This window comes from Podarcis tiliguerta (genome assembly GCF_965153285.1).
Source record: "Podarcis tiliguerta genome assembly, chromosome: 5".
In the NCBI taxonomy this organism is placed as follows: Eukaryota; Metazoa; Chordata; class Lepidosauria; order Squamata; family Lacertidae; genus Podarcis; species Podarcis tiliguerta.
Genome location: NC_139538.1, coordinates 54,561,639 through 54,588,166, shown reverse-complemented (window position 1 = coordinate 54,588,166; position 26,528 = coordinate 54,561,639). Strand labels below are relative to the sequence as shown.

Genomic DNA, 26,528 nt, shown 5'->3' with positions numbered 1-26,528 from the left:
ACAGTGCATATATCAGTGAAAATAGCATACAAAAATTGGAAAAGAATGGAAAAATGAAAAACAGAGAGAAACAGGAACCAACAGAGTTCTCTTTCCCTTGTGGTATCAGTGACATTTCTGTAAGGTTTGGACTTTTCACTGAGTCCAATGGGGAAAGAAATCAATTTTCCACCCATCCCAGGTTGCTCCCAAGACCCCCACTAATCTAGGCAACAGTAGCAAAGAAAATTGTTTAAAAGTAGACACAGGACTGAGATGATGGAAGGCCAGAACCCTGATGCCTCCTATTTCAACATTGGGTCAATTATTTGATGCATGGAAAGATCAATCATTTGAGGGGATAACCTTTCCTTATCTGCTCTATTCAAACCAGTGGAGGGAGGTGATCGTGTGTGTGTGTGTGTGTGTGTGTGTGAGAGAGAGAGAGAGAGAGAGAGAGAGAGAGAGAGATGTTCACCACTGGCATGCCCTGGGGGAGGACGGTCCAAGGATGAATGTGGCTCTTTGGCACTTGATATATATTGTTTAGGACTCGCCCCCCCCTCTATTGACTGCAATTTGTTTTTAACTGATTTCAATACTGTATTTCAAAATTATTATAACTTGCCTTGGGACCATATTGTGAAGAATGGGTAATAAATCTCATAAATAGCAGAAACATTTTACAGGAAGTCATAGAGGGAACCTATCCTTAAAAAAACCACCCCTGTCCTGTTCTCTCTCAGGTTGGGGTCCCAAATTGTGCAGTGGCCAGACAGAGTCCAAGGCACTCACAAATTAAGAAGCACTGTTAGGTCTTAAAGACCAGGGTCTGAATAAGGTGAGTCCAACTGTCAAGTCTAAGTAAGAGTTATTAGGGCAAAGCAGAAGACCCCTGGGAAAGACCTTGGACAGCTCCCTGTAGCCAAGATTAGACACCCTTATGAAGACTGGCTGGCTTTATAGCTCCTTGACAAGGGGTGGGGATCTGTTGATTAACAACCATTTCCCTATTCTGCAGCTTCAGGTACCAGTGTAGGCTGCTTAGGAGGGATGTTCCTGAGTATGGAGGAGTTGAGCAAGGCCACATCCATTGGCCTGGATGGTCTGAGATTGGGAGGTGATGGCTTTAATCTGGAGGCTAAGCAAGAGTGAAACAAATGGGCTATATTGCTGAGATGGGAAAAATGTGGCCTCTCACACGTTGCTGGACTGCAACTCTCTTCATCGCCCCTGACCATTGGTCATACTGGCTGCGGGTGATAGGAGTTGGAATCCAACAACATTTGCAGGATCACAGGTTTCCCATCTCTGCTGTATTGTTTGGTTGACCAGGCTGAGGCAGAAGAACTAGTTGCATGTGTTTATTCCAGGTCTATTCAACCCAAAGCTTTATGCTAACTGTCACTGCAATGGCATGTGTTGCACACACCATTTTCCTACTCTGCAGAAAGAAGGCTGGGGGCACCTCTGCATAGTTTGCCAGGAGAAGTCCCACCTGCAGAATCCAGAGCAAGTAGCTCAAGTGTTGCCTCTGTATGAATATCAAAAGCCACTGGCAGTTTCTTGTGGAAGTTTGCTTATCTGTAAGAGTTGTGTAAATCAGTTTGGAGGAAAAATATACATTTCTCACTGACAGTTTCCCCTTCAAACCCATGAAAGAGAAAGTCTACACAGCCCAAGAGAAGTTTGCTTCTCAAAAACTGAACAGTTTCTGCTTTGTGCAGAGCTGTTTCTTGCTGATCCATTCAGATCAATGAAGTTTCTCCAGCCTTTGGAATTTCTGGCAAGGAGAAAGGTCTTTGATTCCTAACCTCTCTGGAAACTGAGCTGACAGGCACTTCTTGTTCGTTTCTGACCTGGCTATTCCTTTTACTCTGCAAATAGTTTTTCTCACTCTGTAGAAAATGAGCATCTTAACTCTCTTTTTCAGGGTTTACACTCCAATTTTTAAAAACGACAAGCCAGAGTGGTTCGTAAAACATTTAATATAAGATACAAAATTCACAAAACTAAAACCAACGTATCAGAAACATTTAAACCAACAGCTGTAAGAAAATACATCTGATAGGCTGTGCATTAAATCAAACTCTTTGCACTTTCACAAGGATTCAAAGGCCCAAATGACAAGATGCATCTTGGGCAACCTACAGAACTGAAGCATGGAAGACTCCTGATACAGCTTGAGCGGCACTAGGAGGGTGTCACCACCATGAAGGCCCCGCATGATTCACTGTCCCATCAAGTACTGTTTGGAGTATAGCTACAATGCCCTCTCCATAGATTTTAAAAGCTAGGCGGGGGAACCTGCTTCTCCTGAAGTAAAACTCCCACTATCCCTGCTCTTTGGCTGTGTTGACTGGGTCCGATGGGACTTGCAGTCCAACAGTTTCTGGAGGACCACACAATATATGGAAGTTTACACTAAATATGAATGGTGTGAAAATAAATAAAAAGAACTCAATAAGTTCATTTGTGCTTCAGATGAAGAAAAATCTACATTACTCACAATATGCAACACACAGGGAACAAAGAAGCTATCTCTGCATTAATCTTCTTTGTGTTTCCCCCCCTAAAATCTCTCCCATTGTTTTCATTTTTAATTGCTGCAAAGGAACAATAGGAACACTTGTCTCTGAACTAAAATTTATTGTTTTTGCTCCCTGTGGTGTACCTTTAGTGTTGATTAACACATCAGGTCATCTGATACAATGTATGATTGCAATTTCATGCAACCCTCAGTTTAGTCACAGCAGAATAATATTATTATGGATGTGAAAAACATGTGAGAATCACAGGGACTATTATTTTTTAAAGGCCTGGAGGGCATAGCTACCCAATTGTCTTTGGCAGAATAGGTCTGTCAGAGACAGTTGTAGACCTTTGACAATTTCTTTTCTTGTTATTTATTTATGGCTATATGGATTAGACATACTCATGGTGAACATGCTCATAGTAAATAGTATACTCATCTTTTGATAAACTTTCCTCATGGATGAAGCCAGAGTGTGTTCATATTGACCTACATAAATGTTGTTAGTTTGATGGCCCTAATGTCCTTTGACATTGCATGGAATTTATTTCCAGTTAGCACCTGGATGTTGCTACTGCTGTTACCTCATTCAACTTAACATTATTGCCATTTCAGGAGGCCAGAAGGGAGGGCAGAAACTGAATCTGAAATGTGGTAGTCTACCTAGGTAAAGCATTAAAGCTAGGATTTAACTTTAGGGCTTTAAAATGTGAGCTCCACATACCATTTTCTGACCCTTGCTGGTGCTTTCTGGTTCAGGTTTCCTCGCAATTCTGAATTTTCTACTGGCTTCCTCCAAGAGCCTGGTGGTTAGGACTCTCTGCAGTGAATTGATTCCATTAAGAAAGGAAAAGTATAAATAGCTCCATGCAGGGAGGATGTATATTATAGAATCTGTGGCAGTGGGGCACGTTAAAACAGCCAAATATACAAATTCATAGGTTGTATTTACACCTTCCATCTTCCCTTCCAGATTCCTGACTCCAAATGTATGCAACTGACGGGAGTCTCTTACAGCAGCCAAGCCAAACAACGGAAAAAAGTGAGCCTGGCAGTCAACAGCTGCCTGAATCATTCATATGTGGTAAGCCATTTCTGCCACTTGGGTGAGACTAATCCCATAAGCAAGGAGGAGTGGGAGTGACATCTATCCTTAATTCATTAATTTTAAAAAGTGGGGAAAAACTGTAAAAGCCCACTGGGTTAATTTTCTATGTAGCATTTTCTCCTAACAGTTAATGAGATATGAACAATATTGGGTGGGACACCAAGGGAACTGCTTGATGCCATAATGTGCTGACAGACTGACATGTCAGGTTGAGTTACATGAACAATGTTCTAATACTACTGTCTTGGTCAATGGAGAAATACAAAAGGGAACAAGGATTCCTAAGCATGCATTCTGCTGCAGAGCATTTCTTAAGGCAATGCAGCTACCTGGACATGGGATGGCATGCTTTACTAACCTTCAGGATCATCGCAGTCTTTTTACAGATTTCAGAAAGGGAGTGAGCATGTTCTCAGTATTTATTTAAAAAGTGTGATGAGGGAAATTCAACACAGGCTGGAATGCACTGAGCAAACTCTTAGCTTTCCTTTGGCTTCTTTGCTAGGGACTGCATACTTTCTTCCGTCCAATCTGTGGCTGTCTGAAACACAGCACAAAAACTCCTCAAAAGGTAACGTTGAGGCAGAACATTCCTACACACATCATCTTCCTTTACGTTGCTGTTCATGGGAAGACGAGAGTGAGGAGAGAGAGATGAAGAGCCTACTCAAAATTTATGGAACAGGATTTGCTCAAGGGTTAGGATAATTTACTGCCCTGAGCTTACTTTAAAAACCTAATAGGATTAAATTTTTCAGCTTGCCTTTTAGCAACACAATCTTATGCATGTCTACTGAGAAGTAAGTCCCACTGAATTCAATGAGATGTACTTCCAGGTAAAGCGTATATAGGATTTCAGCCCTAATTTATTATTTCTCCCCTCACCCTTGATCATTAAAGGGGAAACCAAAACTGCAGATAAAGTGATATTTTTTATTTATAAAAGGATTTGAACACTGGCCGTTACTCAGGGTGTAAAAAGTACATTAAGCTTTTAAATAGTATAATTTAGGATCAGTATGTATTTTAAAAGGTGCAGGTCATGGCAGAATGGAGCTAAGCTTTTGTAAAGGAAAAGAGAAAGCTTCATTCTGAACTGAGAACTTCACACCCAAATGAAGTTCAAAGGCGATAATTAAATATGCATATGTAAATGTAAATGAAAATAGCCGAAAGCAGGATGCAGGTGATGACAACCTTGTTGTTCAAACAATTGTGGATTTAAGTAGGCACTGATAATTCGTGTGTGTCCCCCCGACATTACATCTACAGGGTTGCCATATTTCAAAAAGTATAATTTCTGACACCCACAATTTTTTGTTTTTGTTTTAAAAGAAACCCACCAAAAATTGTTGGGCTTTTTTGGGGAACAAACCCAAATTGTTGACACGATTTTCACACCCAAGGAAAACAGGACATGTCAGGAATTTTGCTGATGTATGGCAAGTCTAGCATCTATAAAATAAGTAGCAAAAAACCTGCACCCCCACCCCACTCAGACACCATCTTGAGCAGCCTTCTTGGCCTGCAGTTACGGTTGGATTACAACTTCCATAATCCTTGATCATGGGCCATGTTAGTTTAGGATGATGGGAAATAAAGTCTAAAAAACCTGGAAGGCAACAAGTTGGACAGGCTAATAGAGATAAATTTCTATAGGCATGAAAATCTTTGTGTGTTAAGCTCAGTGTGAGTTGGAAACAGACCTACCCTGCTCAGACATCTACACTCAGTGTTAGATGTTAGGCTCAGAACCAGCATCATGGACCTATTTCATCTTAATAGCATAGGTCTCCCTTAGTGCAACTGATGTGAAGGGAGCTTTAGAGCACTTACGATCACTACAAAGATCAGTGTTGTTTTTTGACGCCCTTGCCCCGAGAACTGAATGCTCGTAGATGGCAAATGTCATCATGTTAGAGTCAAAGTATGCTCTATGTTAAATACGTAGTGTGGAATACTGCATCACACTCTTAATTGTTCCCTCTGCTGAAACATTTCAGCTTGCCAGGTGGAATGAGCCCCCCTCCTCTCTCTCTGCACCCTGTTTTGGGTGTTCTCTGACACCCATAGAGCCAAATTTTTGGGGTGTGTGTGTCTGTGGAGGTACACGGGGGGGGGGGGGGACTCCATTGCACAAGTGGAAGTCCTTGCAGTGTCCCTGTTGATGAGGCTGGTTAGTTGAATCTTCAAAAAATTAATAAAAAGCATATTGGGAGACTTTTACAGGGACTGTAGTGGGCGGGGAGAGGAGGTTGATAAGAAGCCATGAGATGTCTTCCTTCTTCCTTTTCTTAAATATGTTCATTCGATATACAAAGCACTAGCATCCCTCATTCATTCAGTCATCCATCCATTCATTCTATGCACCACACGCCTTCCCTCAGGATAGGTCTGAGGAAAGTGTCACTCATAAAATGTCATCCAGGTATCTTTGTGGACAAAGCTAACACTATTTTTGATTATAGGACCTGTGTGTATTGAAAAAAGGTCTCAAATCATGTTGGGTGCCATAGCCAGATGGGGAGAATTATACTGCCATACAAAATGTGGCGTTTACTGCTTAGATATTATAGACACACCTGTTTATACAGACATTCCCTTTACCCAACCCCTGTGGTGTGTTTTTTTTTAAAGGGATTGTTTGTTGCATACTTTAGGTATGGATGTTTATATGTTTTATTGGGATTGTGTATCTTAATTATGGAAGTTTATATTTTAGTGAAGGTTCTTATATTTGTAAACTGCTTAGAAGCCTATTCTGGCAATAAGTGGTATAACAATAAACAATATTTCATTTCTACCTAGTTTACCTATTGTTGCCTACGGGTTTATCTAAAAATGCCACAGTAAAGCTAGCCAGAGGTTGTGGAATGCAGTTCGGAAGAAAATACTTTAGCAACCTCTGCAGGGGACTGCATAAATGGATGAAGACCTTTTGAAAGTTTAGTACCCTTTTGATTTCCATCAAGCTGCTATTATCCATTGTGGTATTGATCTGATTCTATTTTACCGGCAGCTGATGTGCCAGTGATGGTTGTGGGGGAGCTTAAGAGGATGCAAAGAGCAGAAGGCAGTGTTTGGATATTAGTTCAGTTCCATACTTTGGATAAACTCCTCTATCAACATTTCAGCTAATGATGCTTGCATGAGAAAACCACTTAGGGAGAATGGTGTTTCAGCAGAAATGTCGAAAGAGAGGAAGAAGGCAAGGGTGGAAATCAATTCTAACCATACCATTTCCAAAATAATAAAGTGTTAACATTCAGTTGGAATTTTTTTTTTTAATGATTGAGCTCAGCAATATGACCTTCCTGCCTATTGAGAGATGGACTGAAGAACCTGCTACACATATCTCTACACCTGGTTTAGGGAACCTCTGCCCATGGGCCAAACCTGGCCCAATAAGCCATTTTGGGAAAGCCATGGCTACCTGCCCAACACCTGATATCATACATGTTGTCAAATGTGGGGTAGGTAGGGTAGGGATTCAAAAGAACAATCAGGAGCTTAAAGTGGTCTCCACATTGTTCCATTGCTGGAGAAAAGCAGACTCCTAACTATTGGGCAATAGGAGTGCACTTGTTCAGAGAGTGGGAAGTGAATTTCATTCCATAGAAAATGCTTCTCCCTCCCAGTCCTACATTTCGCAAGCCTCCCTGTGCTGCCCCTTGAAACCTCTGACATTGGGAGCTTAAAGGAGTAGTGTGGAGAAGCTTGCAAAGCATAGGGCTGGCAACACTCCTTGCAGCTTGCCCAAGTGTAAGTGAAGCAATCTACCTGTCTATCGTGTGATGTCACAATGATGCCATGCAACCCAGCTCTCAAAGTTGCCCCGCAAGCCTGATCCTCATATGGATCTAGTCCACAGAGCCAAAAATGGTTCCCTACCCCTGCTCTACACCATAAGAGGTGGCACCAATAAGGAGCAGAAGCATGGACTTTTCTGTTATCATCCTGGACTTGTGTACATAGGGTTGCCAACTTTTAAACGTACCAGTGACTTGATGTGCAGGACTGGCAGAGCATCATAATCCTTAGAAGATGGCTTATCAGGTGAAACGAATGCAGGAAGGAGTGTCAGTATCACACTCCACGGACCCAGCTCCCAACCTCTGTGTAATCATTTGATCTTCTGTAGAGACCCTTCGCTCATCCAAGCAGAGTGAACTTAAGTCCTCTGCACAGGAAATTGTGTTATTCAAAGCACAGGTGAGCTCACCCTGCCTGTGGAACAATCTCCTAAGAAATACTGTTACTCTCTCTTTGAATGCCCAACAACACAAAGGTTGGGAAAAGGGGAAGGGCCATCTCTCAGTAGTAAAGCACTTTACATGCAAAATGTCCTAGGTTGTATCACCAGCATCTCCAGATGAGAGTGGCAGTGTCCCCATCTGAAACCCTGTTGAACCATTACCAGTCAGTGCACAAAATACTGAGCAAAGGGCATCAATGGTTCAATGTGGTATAAAGCAACTTCCTATGTTCCTGTTCCCTGGTATGATTCATTTCTTTTTAAATTGGAACTCTGACTATGACCTTAATTTGTAGTAGCTTCTAAAATGATTGTAGTATTGCATTTCCTTCCATTTCACTGTACCGTCAACTCCTTTGAGTTATTGCTTCCAGCAAAACCAGAACATAAGTATTTTAAGTGAACTCTTTGTTGACAATGTAGCCACAAAGTGACTACTTTGCAATAAGGGTTTCACGTGCTTATTCCATTATCTCCACTATTGCATTGTTTTTGTCCTTACTATTAGCTAGTCTCGGTGTACACCAAAAAAGGAAAAGCGGAGTAACCATAGAAATGAAAAGGTGTGTTTTTTTTTTAATGAAAGTAGTTCCCCCCCTTTTAAAAAAAGTCATATACATTAAAACAAATTCCTCTAGTATATACAATTTCAGCTTGCTCTGAAGCAGTGATTCCCAAGGTTCCTTCCCCCGTAGACCACTTGAAAATTGCTGAGAGTCTTGGTGGACCACTTAATGATTTTTCTTCCTGTCGTGGCATTTGTAATGTGCTGTGCTGGATGCTGTGAGCTTTTAATGGCATTTTCTTTGTTTCTTTCATTTCCTATATTGTATTACAATTTGAATGCCATCAAATGCAACATAAAATACAACAATAAATAATAAAATACAACTTAAGAAATAAAGAACCAATAAAAATGCAATTTAAATCAATGAGTATTTAGGGTGCTGCTCCCACTAGTCTTCACAGTGGACTACTTAAATGAAGCTTGCGGACCACTTGGGGTCAGCAGCCACAGTTGGTGAACCCCTGGTCTATACTGTAATTCACCAGTGCTCAGTTGTCCATAGTCTAAACTGAAGTAACATTGGCATTAATGTTTAAAATAAATACATTAGGTTACTATTTTAGTTAGGGTGGGGGATGTCAGGTCTGGGGGCCAAATGCAACTCTTTAAGCCTCTCTGTCACGCCCCCAGGCCTTTACCCAGGCCACACCCCTCGCCAACTCTGCTCTGCTTTTGCCTTGCTAGAATAATAATAATAATAATAATAATAATAAGTTTTTTGTACCCCACTTATCTGACTGAGTTGCCCCAGTTACTCTGCAACAGAATGGAAAGACAACAGAACACCACACATTAAAAGCATCCCGATACAGGACCGCCTACAGAAGGCTGTATAATTGTTACCTCTTTGACATCTGATGGGAGGGCATTCCACAGGGCAGGCGCTACTACTGAAAATGCCCTCTTCCTGGTTCCCTGTAACTTCACTTCTCACAGTGAGGGAATTGCCAGAAATCCCTTGGAGCTAGACCTCAGAGAATACGTTACAGTAACATAGAAGATGTTACTGATCTGGGATAATGCCTCTTGCTTGTCAGGATCAAAGAGAGAGAGATGTGTGTTTGCGTGTGTAGACACCTCTGCAAAGCTGGAATGTAGTGTATTGTAAAAATATGAATCACACTCACTATAGGCTCTGACCATGCCACTTTTGCCTCCTGATCCTGCCCAGCACTGGCAAAATGCCCTCGATAGAATGTGGTCCTTGGGTTGAAAATGATTTAATCCAAGATCCCTTCTCTAACAGCAGTGAACCCCAGGTAATTAAGGAAGGTCATCTCAAAGCCTCAAAGCCATCACATGAAAGCTATTTAATATTGTCACCATGTTGTGATTGCTGTATTTGTTAACTAGCTTGCCATGTTAATCAGACTCCATCGTATGTTCACCATCTCCATCACCTCTATGTATGGCTGGGGAAACCCCCTGTCTGAAACCCTAGAAACTTCTGACAGTCAGTGGAGATAAGAGGCGGAGAACATATGGCCCTCTAGATCTTGTTGGACTGCAACTCCCATCAGCCCCGGCCAGGATGGCCAATGCTCAGGGATGATGGGAGCTGTAGTCCAACAACATCTGGAGGACTGCAGGTCCCACATCCCTGGTGTAGGAAGCATGGAGCTAGGTGGACCAATAGTCTGCCTTGATACAAGGCAGGTTCCTATGTCCCTATTCATTGAAAGCATCTTTTTGAAATCCTGCAGGTTTTCGAGGGTGGGAACATCTGCACCATGAATAAAAATGTGCTTTGCCCATTTTCATGAGAATTAGCAAACTGACCATTAATTATTGATATTACTTGTCCAGCCGCAGCATTCATTATTGCAGCTCTGCCACCCAGGGACTTTGGAATTAAATACATCCATAACCTCTGCTGAAGCAGTGCTCAGTGTTTTCACAGTTCAAGCACACAGTTTTTCTTAACACTGCACCGATTTCATGCCTTAGAAAACACAGAATGTCTACTTGCGAGAGCATTTTTCTCATTGAAACGACCCTCTAGGCCAGATTTATTTTTTTAAGTGCTGCTATTTAACTTGTAATGCAAACATATATCTCTGGTAAATGTACACCACTGGTTTTCTTTTTTTTCCTTTGGAAGTGTTACTTGCTATCCTGGGGAGAGTTTAAACTCATGTCACTATTCCATTTCCTTTCAGTATGAATGTCTCTCCGTCATAGGACTCTAAACATATCTGCGCTTTTCATCTATCTAATGTCTTCCAGCTGTGACATATGTTTGACAGGTAGCAATAGATGCTGTGGCCATCGGCAGATGAATCAGCTGATCTATTCCTGGTGTAAGAGCCTTCCTATTTACTTCTGAGATATGTGAGACAGATTCTGACATGGAATTCCAGACCGAAGGAATTATGTTTTTTTCATTTTTACTTTGTTGACGAAAAACGGACAAGTGATAGATGGTGTATGTGTTTACACATTTCTTTGATAAATTAAAATACTACAGGCACTAATTTAGGATATCTCTCTGATAAATTGCTGTACAGCTGGAAGTCGTCCTGGAATTGAATTACAAAATCATTCTGTTCTATACAAAAATATATTTGTGATGAAATATCTTTTTATGCATTGAAAAATACAAAAGTACAACTGCACAATAAATTAGTTCTGTAACTCATTTCAGAATACTTCTAGTTGTATCGTAATGAGCATACCTGAGGGATTCCATTTTTGCAGATTCCAGTATGAACTGACCTGAGCCACACTGCAGTCCTAACACTTCTTACATAGGGCTTACTTATGAGCAGACGTCTTTAGGATTATGCTATAGTTTGTGGAATGGAACATCATTTCCTTTTAGATTTTGCACTATTTTGAATTTTGTTGATGTGGTTTTTGGCTCAAAAAAGACCAAAAATGTGTTACAATATGCATACTTTAGGATAAAATATATTTAGAAATGCATAAGTGGAGAGAAAATAGGTTAAAAAATGTGTATGTTTTTAGAAAATAATTCCCCAAATACATATTTCAATTTTCAGGTTTTTGTTTTTAGAAAAAAAGCAAAAACTGGATTAGCCTGTCCCTATATAATAATTTATCAGAGATACCCCAAAATAGGTTTTCATAATAATCTGTCATACACTTTATCATACTTTTTGGAGGGTTTTTTTTTGGATTGTGGCTTTTGACAGGTGTTTGAAAGCATAGATTTCCTACTTGGTGCTCAAGGAAGCACAGTTCTGTGAAACACTTGCATATCTATGGTCATTAGGGGCTGCACAAATTCCATTTGACTGCTAATATTTTCATGCCTATGGCTATATGGGTGCCAAGGCACATGATAAATCTTTTGTTTGAAGTGACTCCTAGGAAGTTTGAACAGAATGTCCCCCCCGCTTGAACTGCATGAAAGCTGCTTAGCAGAAAGGACTTCATGCAGAGAGTGATACCCATATGGTTTGTGTTATTGGAAGTTAGCATGCCCCTAGCATAATGCATGTGATCATTACCCCGCTAAGTATTGGTGGGAGACCATATTTGTTTTTATATCCCTATTGTCTGTTTCTATCTGTCTAAAACCTCCTCTGAGAACTTGCCTGGGAATTAATAGTGTATCCAGCTGGGGAAAGATCTAATAGGAAATACAAAGAATCTGGGGAATAAGGAGAGAGGAACTCACCCATTCCCCCAGTCCCCCACACAAGAGAAGAAAACCACCCACTGGATCAGTTTTGCCTTTGAATCAACATAATGACTAAGCGCTGCTGAGATAATTGGTGTTATGGCCGTTTGCGCTGGCAGCTGCACTTCTGCATTTTTTAAAGTCATTATCTGTTAGGCCTTTTGTAAACATACAGCATATTCGGCAATGCCTCATTAAAGCCCTGAAGAAGAGGAGACTCTTGGAATGCACGTATGAGTGGTAATGTCACTGAGTGGTTCTGAATGGGCAAATGCCTTTATTTCAGTGGAGCATCTCACATTTTCCTTGAGAAGAATGTAAAAATGATTTCAAGGCAGCGGGGGCCGGGGGGGGGGGAGAGCTGTTAGCATTCAAGTAACAATGTCTGAGAGACATCATTATTTTAGCCCACACTGAAGGAAATGTACCTGAGAAATCCAGCATGCAGAACGGTTTGTCATAGAATGCTGCTTCATGGAACAGTTAATTCAATAATATCTGTGTAAAATTGGCTTATAAACATTATCTGTGCATTTCTGGCACTGCATCATTTCCTATAAAAAGAGGTACTGAGGCACAAGCCTGCTTTTGCAACCAAGGCCTATGCCCTTAAAGTAGATGTACATAGGACAGAATTACACATTAAGGTGGAAACATGGCTGTCTAATTTATACTGTTGAACAGAGTGGTTCGAAATAAGGCAGAAGAAAAATATCAGAAAGTTAGAATAGACCAAATGACAGGTCATTAATGGCAGGTCATTAAAAGTGAATTCCATTGCAACAGAAGTGATACCTCGTATGAAGGTGTTCTTTTCACTGGGTTGTGCCACACAGTTTAGAACAAGCAACCACATATTTCAAAGACTTCTTGGACCCTCAACAGCGACATTTGATCTGGATTCAGGTTCCTTTTGTTAATCCCTATCTATCTATCTATCTATCTATCTATCTATCTATCATCTATCAGCAGTCTCTGCATGCCGTCCAACACAGGGGCGGAGGAAGGGGGTGTGGTGGGTGCGGACCGCCCCACGTGTCACCACTGAGGGGGGTGACAAAATGCTGGGTGGCACTCACTGTGGGGCCTGCAGCGTGTCTGAGCCACACGTCTCTCCAGGAAGAGACGCAGTGGCTTGGGCGTGCACAGTCTCCGTGTTGCCCAAACAGTCTGCCTGCTGCCTCCTCCCCAGGGCTGCTGAGTGGGAGGAGGCAGGCAGACTCTGGAGGCCCTGTGGTGCACCCCATCCCTATGGGCGGCTTGCCCCGCCCCTGGGCGTGCCTCCCCAGGCGCCCGAGTGGCTTCCTCCGCCGCTGCTCTAAAATTCGTCCAATGAAAATAGGGGTGTCCCCAGTGCTTTTTTTTCTAAAAAATTATTGAGGGGTACTCTCATTTTCCTACTCATATTGAAATACTGCCCCTCAATGAGTTTCACAAATTGTTTAGGGGTACCCCTGCGTACCCCCAGAAAAAAGCACTGGATGTCCAATTCCATCACGATACTTCTACTATGTTTATCCCACTCATCTTTTTGGGTTGCACCAGCACTATGGGCAGCTTCCAACATATAGAAAAATATAAAAACATTAAGCATTAAAAAAACCCAAATTTCATATATCGGATTGCCTTCAGATGGCTCAGGGGTTGGATAACTCCATACCCTCCAACATTTCTCCCATGAAAATAGGGACATTTTCATAGGGTCTGTCTCTGGGTTTTGGGGTAGAATCTGGTTGACCATCATCTTGAGATGTTGCCTTCCATTCTGTTAAAGGAAAGTGCCAGTCGTATTCCATCCGCTTTCATGGGAACACAAGGCGGAGCTTCTAAACTGAGTTTCTCTTTGACTGTGCCTCCAGGCTTCTAACCTGTGTCCTTTCTGCTTTTCCTTTGGCACAGTCTTTCCCCAGCAGTTTTCCAGTTCCTGAAGCTGTTCCTCCTGCTTTTCATCCTTATTTATGCTGACCAGCTCCAGGGCAGAGACAGTTTGTTTATTCTTAGCAATTGACCTCAATAATCCACACTCAAAAGCTTGCCAGCTGCTCACCCACCTCTTCAACCACCCCCAACTGGGTGCTTTGCAGCTGGGCCTATGAGTCAGCTTTGACCCTTTGTAACTGTTGATGAAATGAGGTTCTCACCTCCTCACAGTGGGACTTCAGGCTTGTTCCCATTCTGTGTATGGGAGGTATTTAGTATCTCCAGAATTGCTTTGGTTTGTCTTGGAAACTGCTATCTTGACAGTCTTATTTTCAGGAGTGTTAGTATTTGCTTAATCTTTGATCATTCGGCAGCTTGCAGTTCTCTTCAAAGAATCAGTGTATCTCACACCAGTGCTAACATGCTGCCACCCGCTTTCCCCAGTGGTGAGACATCCAGGGGCTATGCTGCAGAGTTCAGTTTCTGTTTGGGAAAATACTGGAGGTTTGTGGTGTCTTTGTAACGTTTATTGTAATTACACATATACAAGCAATGCATAGAAGTAAATAGGCTCTTGAAAATAGGCAGCAAAATAGCTGATCCTGAATTACATCTTCAGAGAGCCACTGTTTTAACCAGTGCTCTAGACCAGGGTTTCCCAAGCTTGGGTCTCCATTAGCTTTTGGACTACAATTCCCATCATCCCTGAGCACTTCTCCTGCTAGCTAGGGATTATGGTAGTTGTAGTCAAACATCAGCTGGAGGCTCAGGTTTGGGAAACCCTGCCCTAGACTCTTGTTAACCTCTGCTAAGCATCTTAACGCTTTGTTTCTCTCTCTATTCAAACTGCAAAACTGGATTATTTAAAAAGTAAGATTGCTGAAGGATGTGCCCCTCTCTAACTGCATCAGTGAAGAGATTTTCCTAGCAATCAATGAACAGTAGAGTTCTTTTATTAAAATACATTGCTACATATTCACTGTCCATTCTTTGGTAATCAAGAAACCTTAAGCTCATAACAATCTATTTCTTTGAGCAGTAAAAATGTCAAGGGGCACAGTGCTTCTGCACATTTGATTCCCTTGGGCAGCAAATCACCACTTTGCATGCTGTTTTCAATAATTACCATATTTATGGTATACAGGAAGAATGTAGGTGGAGACACAGCCAGTGCTCCCTCATCAGATCCACACCCTCCAAGTGTCCCTATTTTCCAGGGATGTCCCTGATCTAGAGAAGTCATCCTGGTTTCTGATTTGATAATGGAATGTCCCACCTTTCCTTTCAATGTCCCTATTTTCATTGGAGAAATGTTGGAGGGTATGGAGCTATCCAACCCACGAGCCATCTGAAGGCAATCCTGTATCAGGAAGGTTTTTTTTAAATGTTTAATGTTTTATTACGTTCTTATATATGTTGGAAGCAGTTCAGAGTGGCTGGGTCAACCCCGTAAGATGTGTGGGGTATAAATAGTAAAATTATCATTATAGAATGGGATGTCCCTATTTTCATTATAGAAATGTTGGAGAGTATGCAAATCTATAGGGATACATCCAGCACCCTAAGATGCTCATAGAGCCCAAAACCTAGCTTCCTCTATCTGTGTCTTTCTCATTCTTGCTTAAACTGAGACATCTTAAGGAAGATAAACTTTTTTGTTGTGATGAATACCAAAGTTTGTTTGTGTTTTTTTAAAAATCACATGCCTTTAAGTTATCAAAATTACAGAATGTTCATAATTGACAGGATTACTTTAATTCTGATCTCAATTGCTCTGCCATTTTAGAAACTGTACTCTAATTATTTCCTTAAGAGAGCCTTCTCATTTACCACCATACAAGTTGCAACTGGAATAAACCCATGAAAGTAACAGCGCATTCATTCAAATCTCTTTAACATTATCAAGCACGGTGATTATCACTTTCCATTAACAGAGAAAAAGAAGCCAAAAAAACAAGACACAGTTTGTTCCATCTGCAACCTAATTAATTTGTTGTTGTTATTTTCTGGTTCAACATTGGTTCAATCCAAGTTTAAAATTAAAGCTAATCAGCATTTTTAACTAGAGACTCCCTGACCTCTCATTGATCATATGGGGTCCTGCTTAATCAAAAAGAGCAATCCTGTTTTATGTAAAAGTTAATTTGATACCGAGTGTAAAAAATAAATTAAAAAGTCTCCTGGATGAGTCACCGTATGCCAGGAATTCACAGGACTCTGAAGAGTGTGGGCCGGAGGCAGGGGACCAGAAGAGAGACCCGGGAGAGGGGACCAGTGATTTATGGGGTTTGATGTTTCCTGCAAGACAGGAGCTAGGGAAGAAGGGATACTCAGGGCAGTCTGAGATGGAGAAAAGCACACCAGATGTGGCAGAAGGAGAAGAGGCTGTTCAGTCAACATATGGGCCAGTAGTCTCCCCACCTTTCCCCACCCCACTGTCTCCTTGAATAAGGAGGGGCTTGAAGCAGGAAGAGCAATGGTGAATTCTGTGCAGGAAAAGTCTCAGGTTATGGGCAAGTAACCCATCAGGAGTGGGTGTATAAACTTGCAAGGATGGGAGGGGGTGACTCTTTGTTGCTGCAACTGCTCCCCAGGGCCTAGATTTGTGGACAGATTCTTAGAGGCTAGAAGTGTGTGTGTGTGTATCCAGAGCACCATGGAAGCTGCTTCAAGTGTTTTTTGTGTCAATAAAGAGTTAACTATCAGAAGTGTCCCATTCTTGGCTGGGGAGGGCCAGGACACTGTAGCAAGCTCCTGGCACACCAAGCTGAATACTGCATTACGTCGCGCCTTTTCTATGACATTTTCTATGTGTTCGGAAGGGAGCCAGGGGCATAAACAAAACATGGGTTGCATCTGGAGAAGATGCTTGCAGTCAATCTTAAGAAGGCTTTTGATGATATGGCCACTGGAGACTGCTTGAAATGGTGCTGCCAACTGAAACTAGAGACTTGTTCCACAGAACATAAGAAGTTGATAAGCTGTATGAAGACTACTAGTACACCTAGCTCAGTATTGTCTACATGGATTGGAAGCAGCTCTTCAGGGCTGGTACAAGAGTCTGCATTGCTGAGTTGCACATGTGGTATTACCCCAAGTCAGTCAAAGGCAAACTTGGCCCTCCAGATGTTTTTGAGACTACAATTCCCATCATCCCTGACCACTGGTCCTGTTAGCTAGGGGTGATGGGAGTTGTAGTCCCTAAACATTTGGAGGGCTGAATTTGCCTATGCCTACCCCAAGTATTCAGAAGGAGACAAAACTAAAATTAGGTATGCGATCCCTACCTAATTGGTAACAGCTGTAGCACTGAGCTCATAAGTGTAGCAGTAAGCTCATAGGCATAGCTAGAGGGGAAGGTAATGGTTAATACCAGTCACCTGTGTTCCCATGTGACATAGCCTGCCTGGTGCTGTAGAGATTGTGTGCTTCTTTTCTTGGGTGTGGACAAGCCATCTCCTTGCTGTGGAGTCTGCCCCATGGAATGCTGTGAGCCGGGTAGAGGAGGAATCCTTCAGCCCTTTGCTGTAAGTTTATACCCTTCTTTGATAAATCATTAGATCTGATCACTCTGGAGGTTTGGGCATCTTCCTTTGGAATTCCTGCAAATCTGGACTCCTGCGAGCCCTTCTCTGGCTTTGCAGGGTGTTTCTAAGCCCAGATGTTCATCCTGAGCTAAATCTGCACTGGGCAGCATAAGAGCCAAGAAACCAGGTAAAGGATCAAGGAGATTTCTAAGGGATTTCTTGACAAGGACTACTTGTGGCTTGAGAACCCTGATTGCACAGCTGCTGCTTTAGCAAAGATAAACAGCTAAAAGAATTGTTTAGTAAATCATGGGACATATGTAATGAGGTCATCATTTACCTATATTTGAGAATGAGTAGCATCCACAGATTAAGCAAACATGTTGTCAAAGTATCAGAAAGGGAAATTAGTAATATTACAAATGTAGGATCAAAGCCTCATAAAACAGGTGCTGAGCCCATAGGGGAAATTAGCTTGCATTTAGCTTTCATTTTGATATGTTGGTGGTTGCTAAGATGTTTTCCCTTCATCTTTATCACATACATTTTATACAAACAAGCCATGGACTTGCCTTACAGCACAAAAATCCTTAAGGTCTCTGATGCCTTGAAAGAATCAAAGGCCAAAATCCAGCCCAAGTTAGGCATATTCTTTTTGCTACTTGTTAGGTTGGGGACGAACATATCAGATAACACAGCGATTCTTCCAAAGCAGCTCTCTATTTGTAAGCTGGAACAGAATTGAGCTGAGGAGCTCAGTCAGCCTGCTTATATAGAGCTCGAGAACAATTGTAACTGTTGCAACTTTCTAAAACTATCCAATCACTGAATGTCACTTTTGATCCTTCATTTGCATAACTATCTACAGTATCCCCCTGCTGGCCCAGGGTGAGAACTTCAGTACATAACAGTACTGATGTTAATGGAAGAGTTAAATGTGTGTTTGACTCTTTCCCAGTGAACTCAGCGGACACAAAGTGCTTGACTTGGGCTGGATTGTGTCCAGTGCTGGAAGGGTGTGAAAACACCAGTAAAACCTCAGGCTTTTGCTTACAAAGCTTTGGGACTGTGCCAGCGATTTCCTGAAGCAAAAGGGGTCAAACTCATCTCAGTGCATTTTAGGTTAGCATTGTTGTTGTAGCTTTCTGAGCTATTTTTTAAACATGCAATTTTACATAAGTGCTGCCACATGTGATGTTAAGTATGGCACGCATTGTAAGACTGCTGGGAAAAGAAATAGGACATATGGTTTATAGCCCTAGTAGTTAGCAGGTCTTATCCTTGGACAGCTCAGAGTGAGTGATGATCAGGTTGATTAATTAATAGCACAATAATTCTAAAATAAAAACAGTCAAAACACTCTAGTAGGAAAAGGCCAATTAGGCTATCATGACCTGCATTTCCTGGGCTTTCTTTGTTCCCTTCCATCTTTAGGAAGTTTTCACCTTGCTGGTCCTTCACAGCTGCTCTAAAGGCTACTGCTCATCAAACTGTAATGCATCCTGTACAATGTGACTGATGCCTGTTTGAGATGTGCAATGCAATGTTTCCTGGGATGTAAGTCCCACTATATTCAATGGACTATACTCTCTCGTAAGTGTGCATAGGATTTCAACCTCAACAGGTGGCAGAGTAGTAGCAACAGAGCTTGAGACTTACGAATTTTTCAGGATTGTGTACACTTTTGAGTTGCAATGTCATTGCATGCTGCCATCATGCTGAATCATAACACAGTGTGTAGTGCAGATAAGAAGTGGTCCAATGAAATGCTGGCTAGTTTAGTACTCTTTCCATAGCTCTCCACATGGATGCCATTACCCCTTCCATTGTTTTTTTACTCTTATTTTCTATCTGCAATCACATTTCTTCCAGATAGAATCCATGTCTAATAAGTGGAACTGATTTTAAGTCTGTTAATTTATGAAGATGTACGTTCAAGATGCACTATCAATTCAATCATAAGAGGCAACAGAGACTCTTCAGCAGCCATTCTGGGAAAACAGGCTGTTGTTGTTTATAAGGAAGGCTCTGCAAAGCTGAAGGATGAAATTCCAAAGTTTTCCTGAAGGGTAAATTCTATGCCAGAGATTATTTTGAAAGGATTGGAAAATATGACAGTCTGTTATGCGGCCACATTTGGAATCCTGTGTATATTTCTGGTCACCATGTCTCAGGAAGGTTATTGTAAAGTTGAGAAGGAGCACCTGTCGTACAAGGAAAGACTATGACAGGCTATGTTTTAGTTTCAGAAAAGGGTGATTGTCTGTCTGTGTGCATAAGATTTTTACTACACAATTATGCATGGTGAGGCATAAACTCTCCCTCATAATACTAGAACTGGGATCATCCAATGATGCTGAATGATGGGAGATTCAAGACAGGCAAAAGGAAGTCTTTCATGCAGTGTGTAGTTAAATGATGGAAATCACAAGCACATGATGCAATGACAGCTGCCCACTTGGATGACTTCAACAGGGGGATAGGCTAATCCATGGAGGAAAAGTCTATGGAAATGGTGGCTAGTCACGATGACTCTATGCAGCCACCAGGTCCAGCTGCTTTAGAACATGGGTAGGCAAACTAAGGCCCGGGGGCTGGATCTGGCCCAATCACCTTCTAAATCTGGTCTGGGGATGGTCCAGGAATCAGCGGGTTTTTACATGAGTAGAATGTGCCCTTTTATTTAAAATGCATCTCTGGATTATTTGTGGGGCATAGGAATTCATTCAATTTTTTTTCAAAATACAGTCCGGCTCCCCACAAGGTCTCTCTGCTGAAAAAGTTTGCTGACCCCTGCTTTAGAACAACCATGGGGGAGGACTGCTGCCTTCCTGTTTGAAATGCACATGGTTTTCCAGAGTAGGAAACGAGATGCTGGACTAGATGGTACCACTGGTTTGATCCAGCAGAGTTCTTCTGATGCATGTCTACTCTCCACTGACTGGGCCCACTCATGATATCCCATGCCCAGAGTAGCTCCATCTGTGACAGTTACATGTTGAGTGTAGATGTCTGAAAAGGAACCCCTATGGATAAGCAGTTAATTCTCAACAGGGACTTCATTCAGTTAGGATGCTATGCAACTGGGTGTCCCGACTTTCCAGATCCCTATCTGCAAGCCTTGGCTATTTTATGGGCAAAGAGACACCCTTGCAGAAAGAGAACAGTGACAGCATGTGGAAGCAAGCAGAGAACAGTTATCCCAGGCAGAGATACACAAATTCCATGGTGTGTGTGTTTGTGTGTAAGTGGGGAGGAGAGGTAAGAGTAAACATACTGGAGGCTGGGAACTTGAAAGGGAAAACTGGTTGTTTGGATTTTAAAAATGAAGGCTGGCTATCACTTTCTGGAACATGTGCTCCAATTCAAGCTTAAGTGTTTTGAGCTTCGTGCAGCACCAAGGGGAAAAGAGTCTTGTTCTTTGTTTTTTTAAATATCTATGAAATGCTTCATTTGTAAAGGTGAGAGCAGGTTCACTGCCCAGAAGCCAGGACAGGATGCCCTGGAGACAGCAGAGCTTCCCTGTCCTGCTTCTGGCTTGTTTTGTCTGGTTTGATACTGTTTGTCTAGAATTTACTGACTGTGAAGTGGCATGAAGAGAGAGTAGCTTGAAATCCCACCAGTTTGCGGTCCTTTGGTTGACATTTTATAAATAAAGCTGAGACCTCAGGCAGGCTGGGTGCTTTTTTCTTTATTTGTTTAACCTGCTATTCTTGCTTCCGAAATTCAAAAGCTGCTTGTACCACAGCAGCTATCTCTGTGAGAGCTCAGTTCACCACCTAGCTTCACATCTATCTAGGCTTGCCACCTGAGTTATATTCTCATTAGTACTAGACCTGGGGTGAAATTCCTTAGAAAATAATTTTATGATAACCTTTGCGATAATTTTATTTTTTGGGGGCTCTCCTGAACAGTTGGAGAATTTCACCCCCCACCTGGAGCTTATTTAGCAACATCTCCTCCAGCAATTTGACAGCTTGCAAAGAGGACACAGTGGTAGATCCAGCTTTATTATTTAAAATTATTTTAATATTGCCACAGGAAGCAATGGGCATCAGCCTCTGCTTTTCCCTCCTCTCTCAGCCCATTTTCAGGGCCATCTTAAGCATATCCGGCGCCGTGCTGCAAAGCTCTCTCCGGCACGCCCCACACATTTCCCAGAGTTTTTTTTAGGGAGGACGGTGCTGCCGGCAGGGCTGGAGGAGGCAGGCAGCGGCTGGAGGGCGGTTTCTCCGGTGAGGAAGAGGCAGAGGCTGGATGCGGTGCCTCCCAGCTCAGCTGGCCACTTCATGCCGTGGTGGCCATGGCAGACGGAGGCTCCGGGCGCAGCGCTGCTTCGGTGTGGCATGGCGGAGGCCGGTGAGGGTGGCGAGCTGATGCCAGGAGGTGCTGCGTCCAGCCTCCATCTCTTCCCTGGCGCCCTCCAGAACGTGGGGCCCCGGCAGCCTGCACCACTAGCCTCTATGGGTAAGACACTACTGCCCATTTTATCCTTCACCCTCCAGTAAGAGCTAACAACATAGTTTCATTCAATATAGTTTCATTCATTATTAGTTCAGCTGAACTCAGAAAAGACACACTTCAAAAATTCTGCATCTATATTTCTGTAGACATTCCTTCATTTTGCTACCTGCTACCTGCAAATCAGGTAGAGAAATTGGGGAGCCAATTTTGATCAGCTCTAGTTTCCAAGGAGCATCGCTCTTGTTCTTTTCTTATATTGCCTTTTAACTAATCCAAAGAACAAAAATTATATGGCTCAGCAGCAATTTAATACACATGGGCTTCCAGTTGTTGTTGGACTCCAGCTCCCATCAGCCTCAGAAAACATGGTCAATGGTCAGGGATGATGGACATTGTAGTCAATGACACCTAGAGGGGCCACAGGAGTCCCACAACCACAGTGTGTGACTCAAGTCAGGGTGTGTGTATAGGGTACTGTATTGGGGCAACACAGTAGATCTTCTGAACTTCTTTCTTTCCCATATAAGCTGCGGCCCCCCAAAGTGGGGGTTAGTAACCTGTCATCTACATCTATGTTTGATTTTTGTGGTCATCTTTAAAATGATGGGGATCTATTTCAGCAATAAATATGCAATCCACTTTCCATGCCTGACTACAGCATTCTATATTAAGAAAAGGACACCCTCACTATTCCTTCCTTGGTTATTTATGCCTGGGCATTTTGTGCTCTGTGGAGAGGGGTGGAAGGGAAAGTTGTGGAGCTGAATATTGGATATGTGTTTCTCCTGGTTTTGGTCCTGGTATAATGGCTTAGCAAATGACTGTGATGGAGCTTGCCAAGCGGTCCAAAATGGTTTTTCCTGATGACTGAGGCCATTTCACAATTATATAGGTGATGGCAGCATAATATCGCAGAAATGTTTGTCTCTACAAAATGCAGAACAAAGATTCTTGTTTAAGACTAGAGTTGGTAAATATGTTTCAGTTTGAAATAAAACTTAGAAAAGTATTTTCATCAGCCAAGTATCTTTGATTTAGTGATAAATAATAACAACTATGGAAAATATATGTACCTGGTGCCGTTAGATGATAACATTTTTTATGATTGGGGTAAGCAAGTAAGATCCAGATTGGGGAAAAAATTACTTAGAAAAGCATTTTAATCAGCCCAGTATCTTTGATTTAGTGATTGTAAGAAGCATGGAAAATATATGCACTTGATGCTGGTAGATGATAGCAGTTCAGAGAAGAGTGAAATGTGCATTGTTGATGTGGTATATTATTGGCTTAGAGTGAAAGCAGACTTTTAAAAAATATGCTTGAGTTCAAACTGCAGAAGTAAGATAATATCTGTGCACAAATGATAGGCAACATTTGTTTGTTACTTTAAAATAGCTCATGTAAATAGCTTCTTTCTTTGAAGATCATCTTGGCAATTCCTTCTTAATATTTGTTTGTCTTCCTAGGAACATCAAAATGTTTCCCATGCTAAGCAAAAGAGTATTTAGGGAATCTATAAATGCATGGCTGATTGAAAAAGAATCATTTTTTGCCAGAGACACTGACCTTTCTCCCAAATATTTACCTTTTAAATAGGGAAAGGTTCATAATTTACCACTTCATAGCTCAAACTGTTATCATCTAATATGATGAAGTTTTATAATTTTGTATTACTGTGCTTTCTCTTAGTTTTGACTGCAAGATGATTTACATGGTCATTCCCCAACCCCAGCCTACAAATATTTAAAATGATGATGGTTCATCTGTGATCTATTTAAAAGAAAAACATTTTTTTAAAAAAAAAATCCCTTTGCAACCAGAATACACTTCAGAGAGCAGCTCTGCTGTTAGTCCTAAAGTACATTATTTGCTCTTAGAAATAGGATCTCCACATGGGTGACAGGTTAGAAGAAAGCCGTTCATTCAGGATGCTGATCAGGAGAGCAGGTATTCCCAAGCAAAGGAAAGGTTCCAACTGGCCAAGAACATATCGTGACGTTTCTCAAAGATGGGAGTTCGAAGAATTGGCCAGGCAGAGTGTCTGCCTGCTTTACCACATCTGAAAGCAGACCAAACACCAGATTCCAAAGACAACTATACTTTGAAGAAAACAAAAGGCTAGGATGCTAATAATAGGAATAATAAGTTCCATGAGAATCAAAAGGGCTGGAGGTACCAGAGATGGTTCTGAGAAAGGGTTGCAGGGGGCTTCTTGGTTGAGCAGGAACTAGATGGGAAAGTTGCAAAGGCACACAGGGTTCTCACTACTGTCCATTTATGAGTGTCTAGGTCTTGTCCTGATTGCCCTGTGGTGAAGGGGTGATTGGGACATCTGGGAACCGTGTGAGCTTGGACTATCTCTGACCTTCATTTCAATGGATAGTGAGTTGGATAGCCAAGCACTATTGCTGTTTGCTACTAGCCATTGCCAGCTTGGCAGCTAAAGAAAGACAATATGAAGGTGTAGGGACAAAATGGAGGTGTTGCGGCAATATATCAGAGTGCTAGAACATTCTCAAAGACCCAGAATTTCTGTGACACCCCCTCCCAACAAAGCTAATTTGTTGTTTTAGTTTCACATTTAATGATTCACATTTTCCGACAGTGGAATCTTCAGTCTTGATGTTCTTCACAGGTGATCAAATATCACCAGCTCTGTTCCTTAAACTGAGGGGGCGGGGAAAGGATAGTAGACTAGCTGTAATCCACAACTCCATTATTTCAGAGTAACTCACTGAAATCTGAAAGATAAGCACTAGGTTTTCTTCACTATGTTTTCATGAATAAACGATATGATAATATCGGCTGTGGAGCCTTGTGCTTTGTTATGACCTTCCTTTCACAGTCTGGAGTGGTTTAAATCTGGACATTTGCAATTGTTTAATTTCTTTATGTGCTATTGGAGTAATAATAATTTTCTGCCATATATATTTTTTCTTTGTCCTTTAAAAAGAATGTGCAATGAATATTGGCATCTTTCCTGCATACTTTTTTCTTGAGTGCTGAGAAGGACAATCCATTCCTTCCTTTCTTCCTTTTCCCCATTAGCCAAGTCTGAAGCTATTGTCAATAAATTATTGCTCTTATATCAGCTCTCATTGTACTTTATCTCTTGACCTTTCCTCTTTTTTTGCACTCAGAACAGTTTTTTACTGCTCATCTTCTGCTAAAAATTTCGCTTCGTCCTTTGCCATTGCTTCTCCTGTAATTTGCCAGAGTATTCTAACAGAATTCTGTGAGCTCATCCTGCTTTTATATTTTATCTCTCTTTTCTGTATCTATGATTACTTCCTTCATCTCATTGTACCTCCATATTCTTCACTTTCTCCCCTAGGGTCTGTAATGCCTAATGAATCCCATGACCTCAGGGCCTACTTGAATGTTAGTCTTTTATTCTTTGCATCATTTCTTTCCATTAGTTTATTCCATTCAATTTCACCTCCCATTTCCACCCTTCGTCTAGAATTAAAGCTGCTGGCTTTAATGTTGCATCCCATCTAGGCTCTCACTGTGGCTCCAATTAAACCCTTATTTACGGAAGGGCTGAAACTTGCCTGCCTGTCTCTGTGATTTGAAATCAAACTGGCCATCTCTCACTGTAAAAGCAGGTGTTGACTTTGTACATCGTGTATCAATTCTTTTCCCTTTCTTTTTACAATTCCTAACCACATCTTGATCAGTTTGATTGCTTACTTTGTCTTTTTCGTATCTATAAAATTCAAAACTGTTCATATATTGTGTCATATTTCACAGTGTAGGAATAATAAAGTGAGAACAGACAGATGTTCCTATCTCATTTTACAACAGATCTGCAGACCTATGGCATTTTTATGGCTCGCTGATGGATTACTGACAGTTGGGTGCCAAGGCTACTTCAAAGGCTAAAATTCATAACATACTTATAGGACTAATGCACATTTCTGAAACTGGAATTCTATATTAATGTTTTTGCCCTACTGTATTGAAAACTGGCTTAACCCAGTTCATTTACAAGTTAGCCATGATGGATTCAATTTAAAACATACATGGAAGCAGAATATACATGTGCAAAAGTTATTCGGCTATGGTAAGCAACAGGATTTATCAGTTGACATATTTATAAAGAATTATGCCTGTTGGACCTTAAATTGATTTATATGAGCCTGATAGTGATTCTATATGTTACATTTTCCCTTATAGTGTCTACAGCTGCTTTGAGGCAAATGTAATGCAGGATTATTACCATTACCAGTTTACAGCAAGCTGCTATGGATCCCAGAATATAGTTCTGGATTGTACAGTATTCTCTATCTATATATCCACCAGTGAATTAAATGTTCAACCCAATGGCTTTTCTCTATTATACACACCTTGGCCTTCAACTGGTGGGTCAAAACTAGTGCTAGAGCCACCATTTTCTCCTTTATTTGATTTAGACATCATTTCAGAAATATGGGGAGGAGATGTTAGAAAGCTGAACGATGGCGATGAAAGAAAAAGATGGAGAAAGAGAGAGAGAGAGTAAGAGTAAGAGTGAAAGGAGGAGAAA

General features: G+C 41.6%; 1 protein-coding gene across 1 annotated transcript in view; it reads left to right on the top strand.

Moving 5' to 3' along the window:
• The window catches only part of LOC310677868 (uncharacterized protein), a gene marked incomplete at its 3' end in the record, with an annotated part of 62,670 nt that extends 58,392 nt beyond the window's left edge, over nt 1–4,278 (top strand). The window contains exons 3-4 of the mRNA XM_083441049.1: nt 3,486–3,596; nt 4,126–4,278. Of these exons, the coding sequence (XP_083297175.1) occupies nt 3,486–3,596; nt 4,126–4,278 (264 nt within the window). The remainder of the gene's footprint in view (nt 1–3,485; nt 3,597–4,125) is intronic.
• Nucleotides 4,279–26,528: the final 22,250 nt, after the last annotated feature.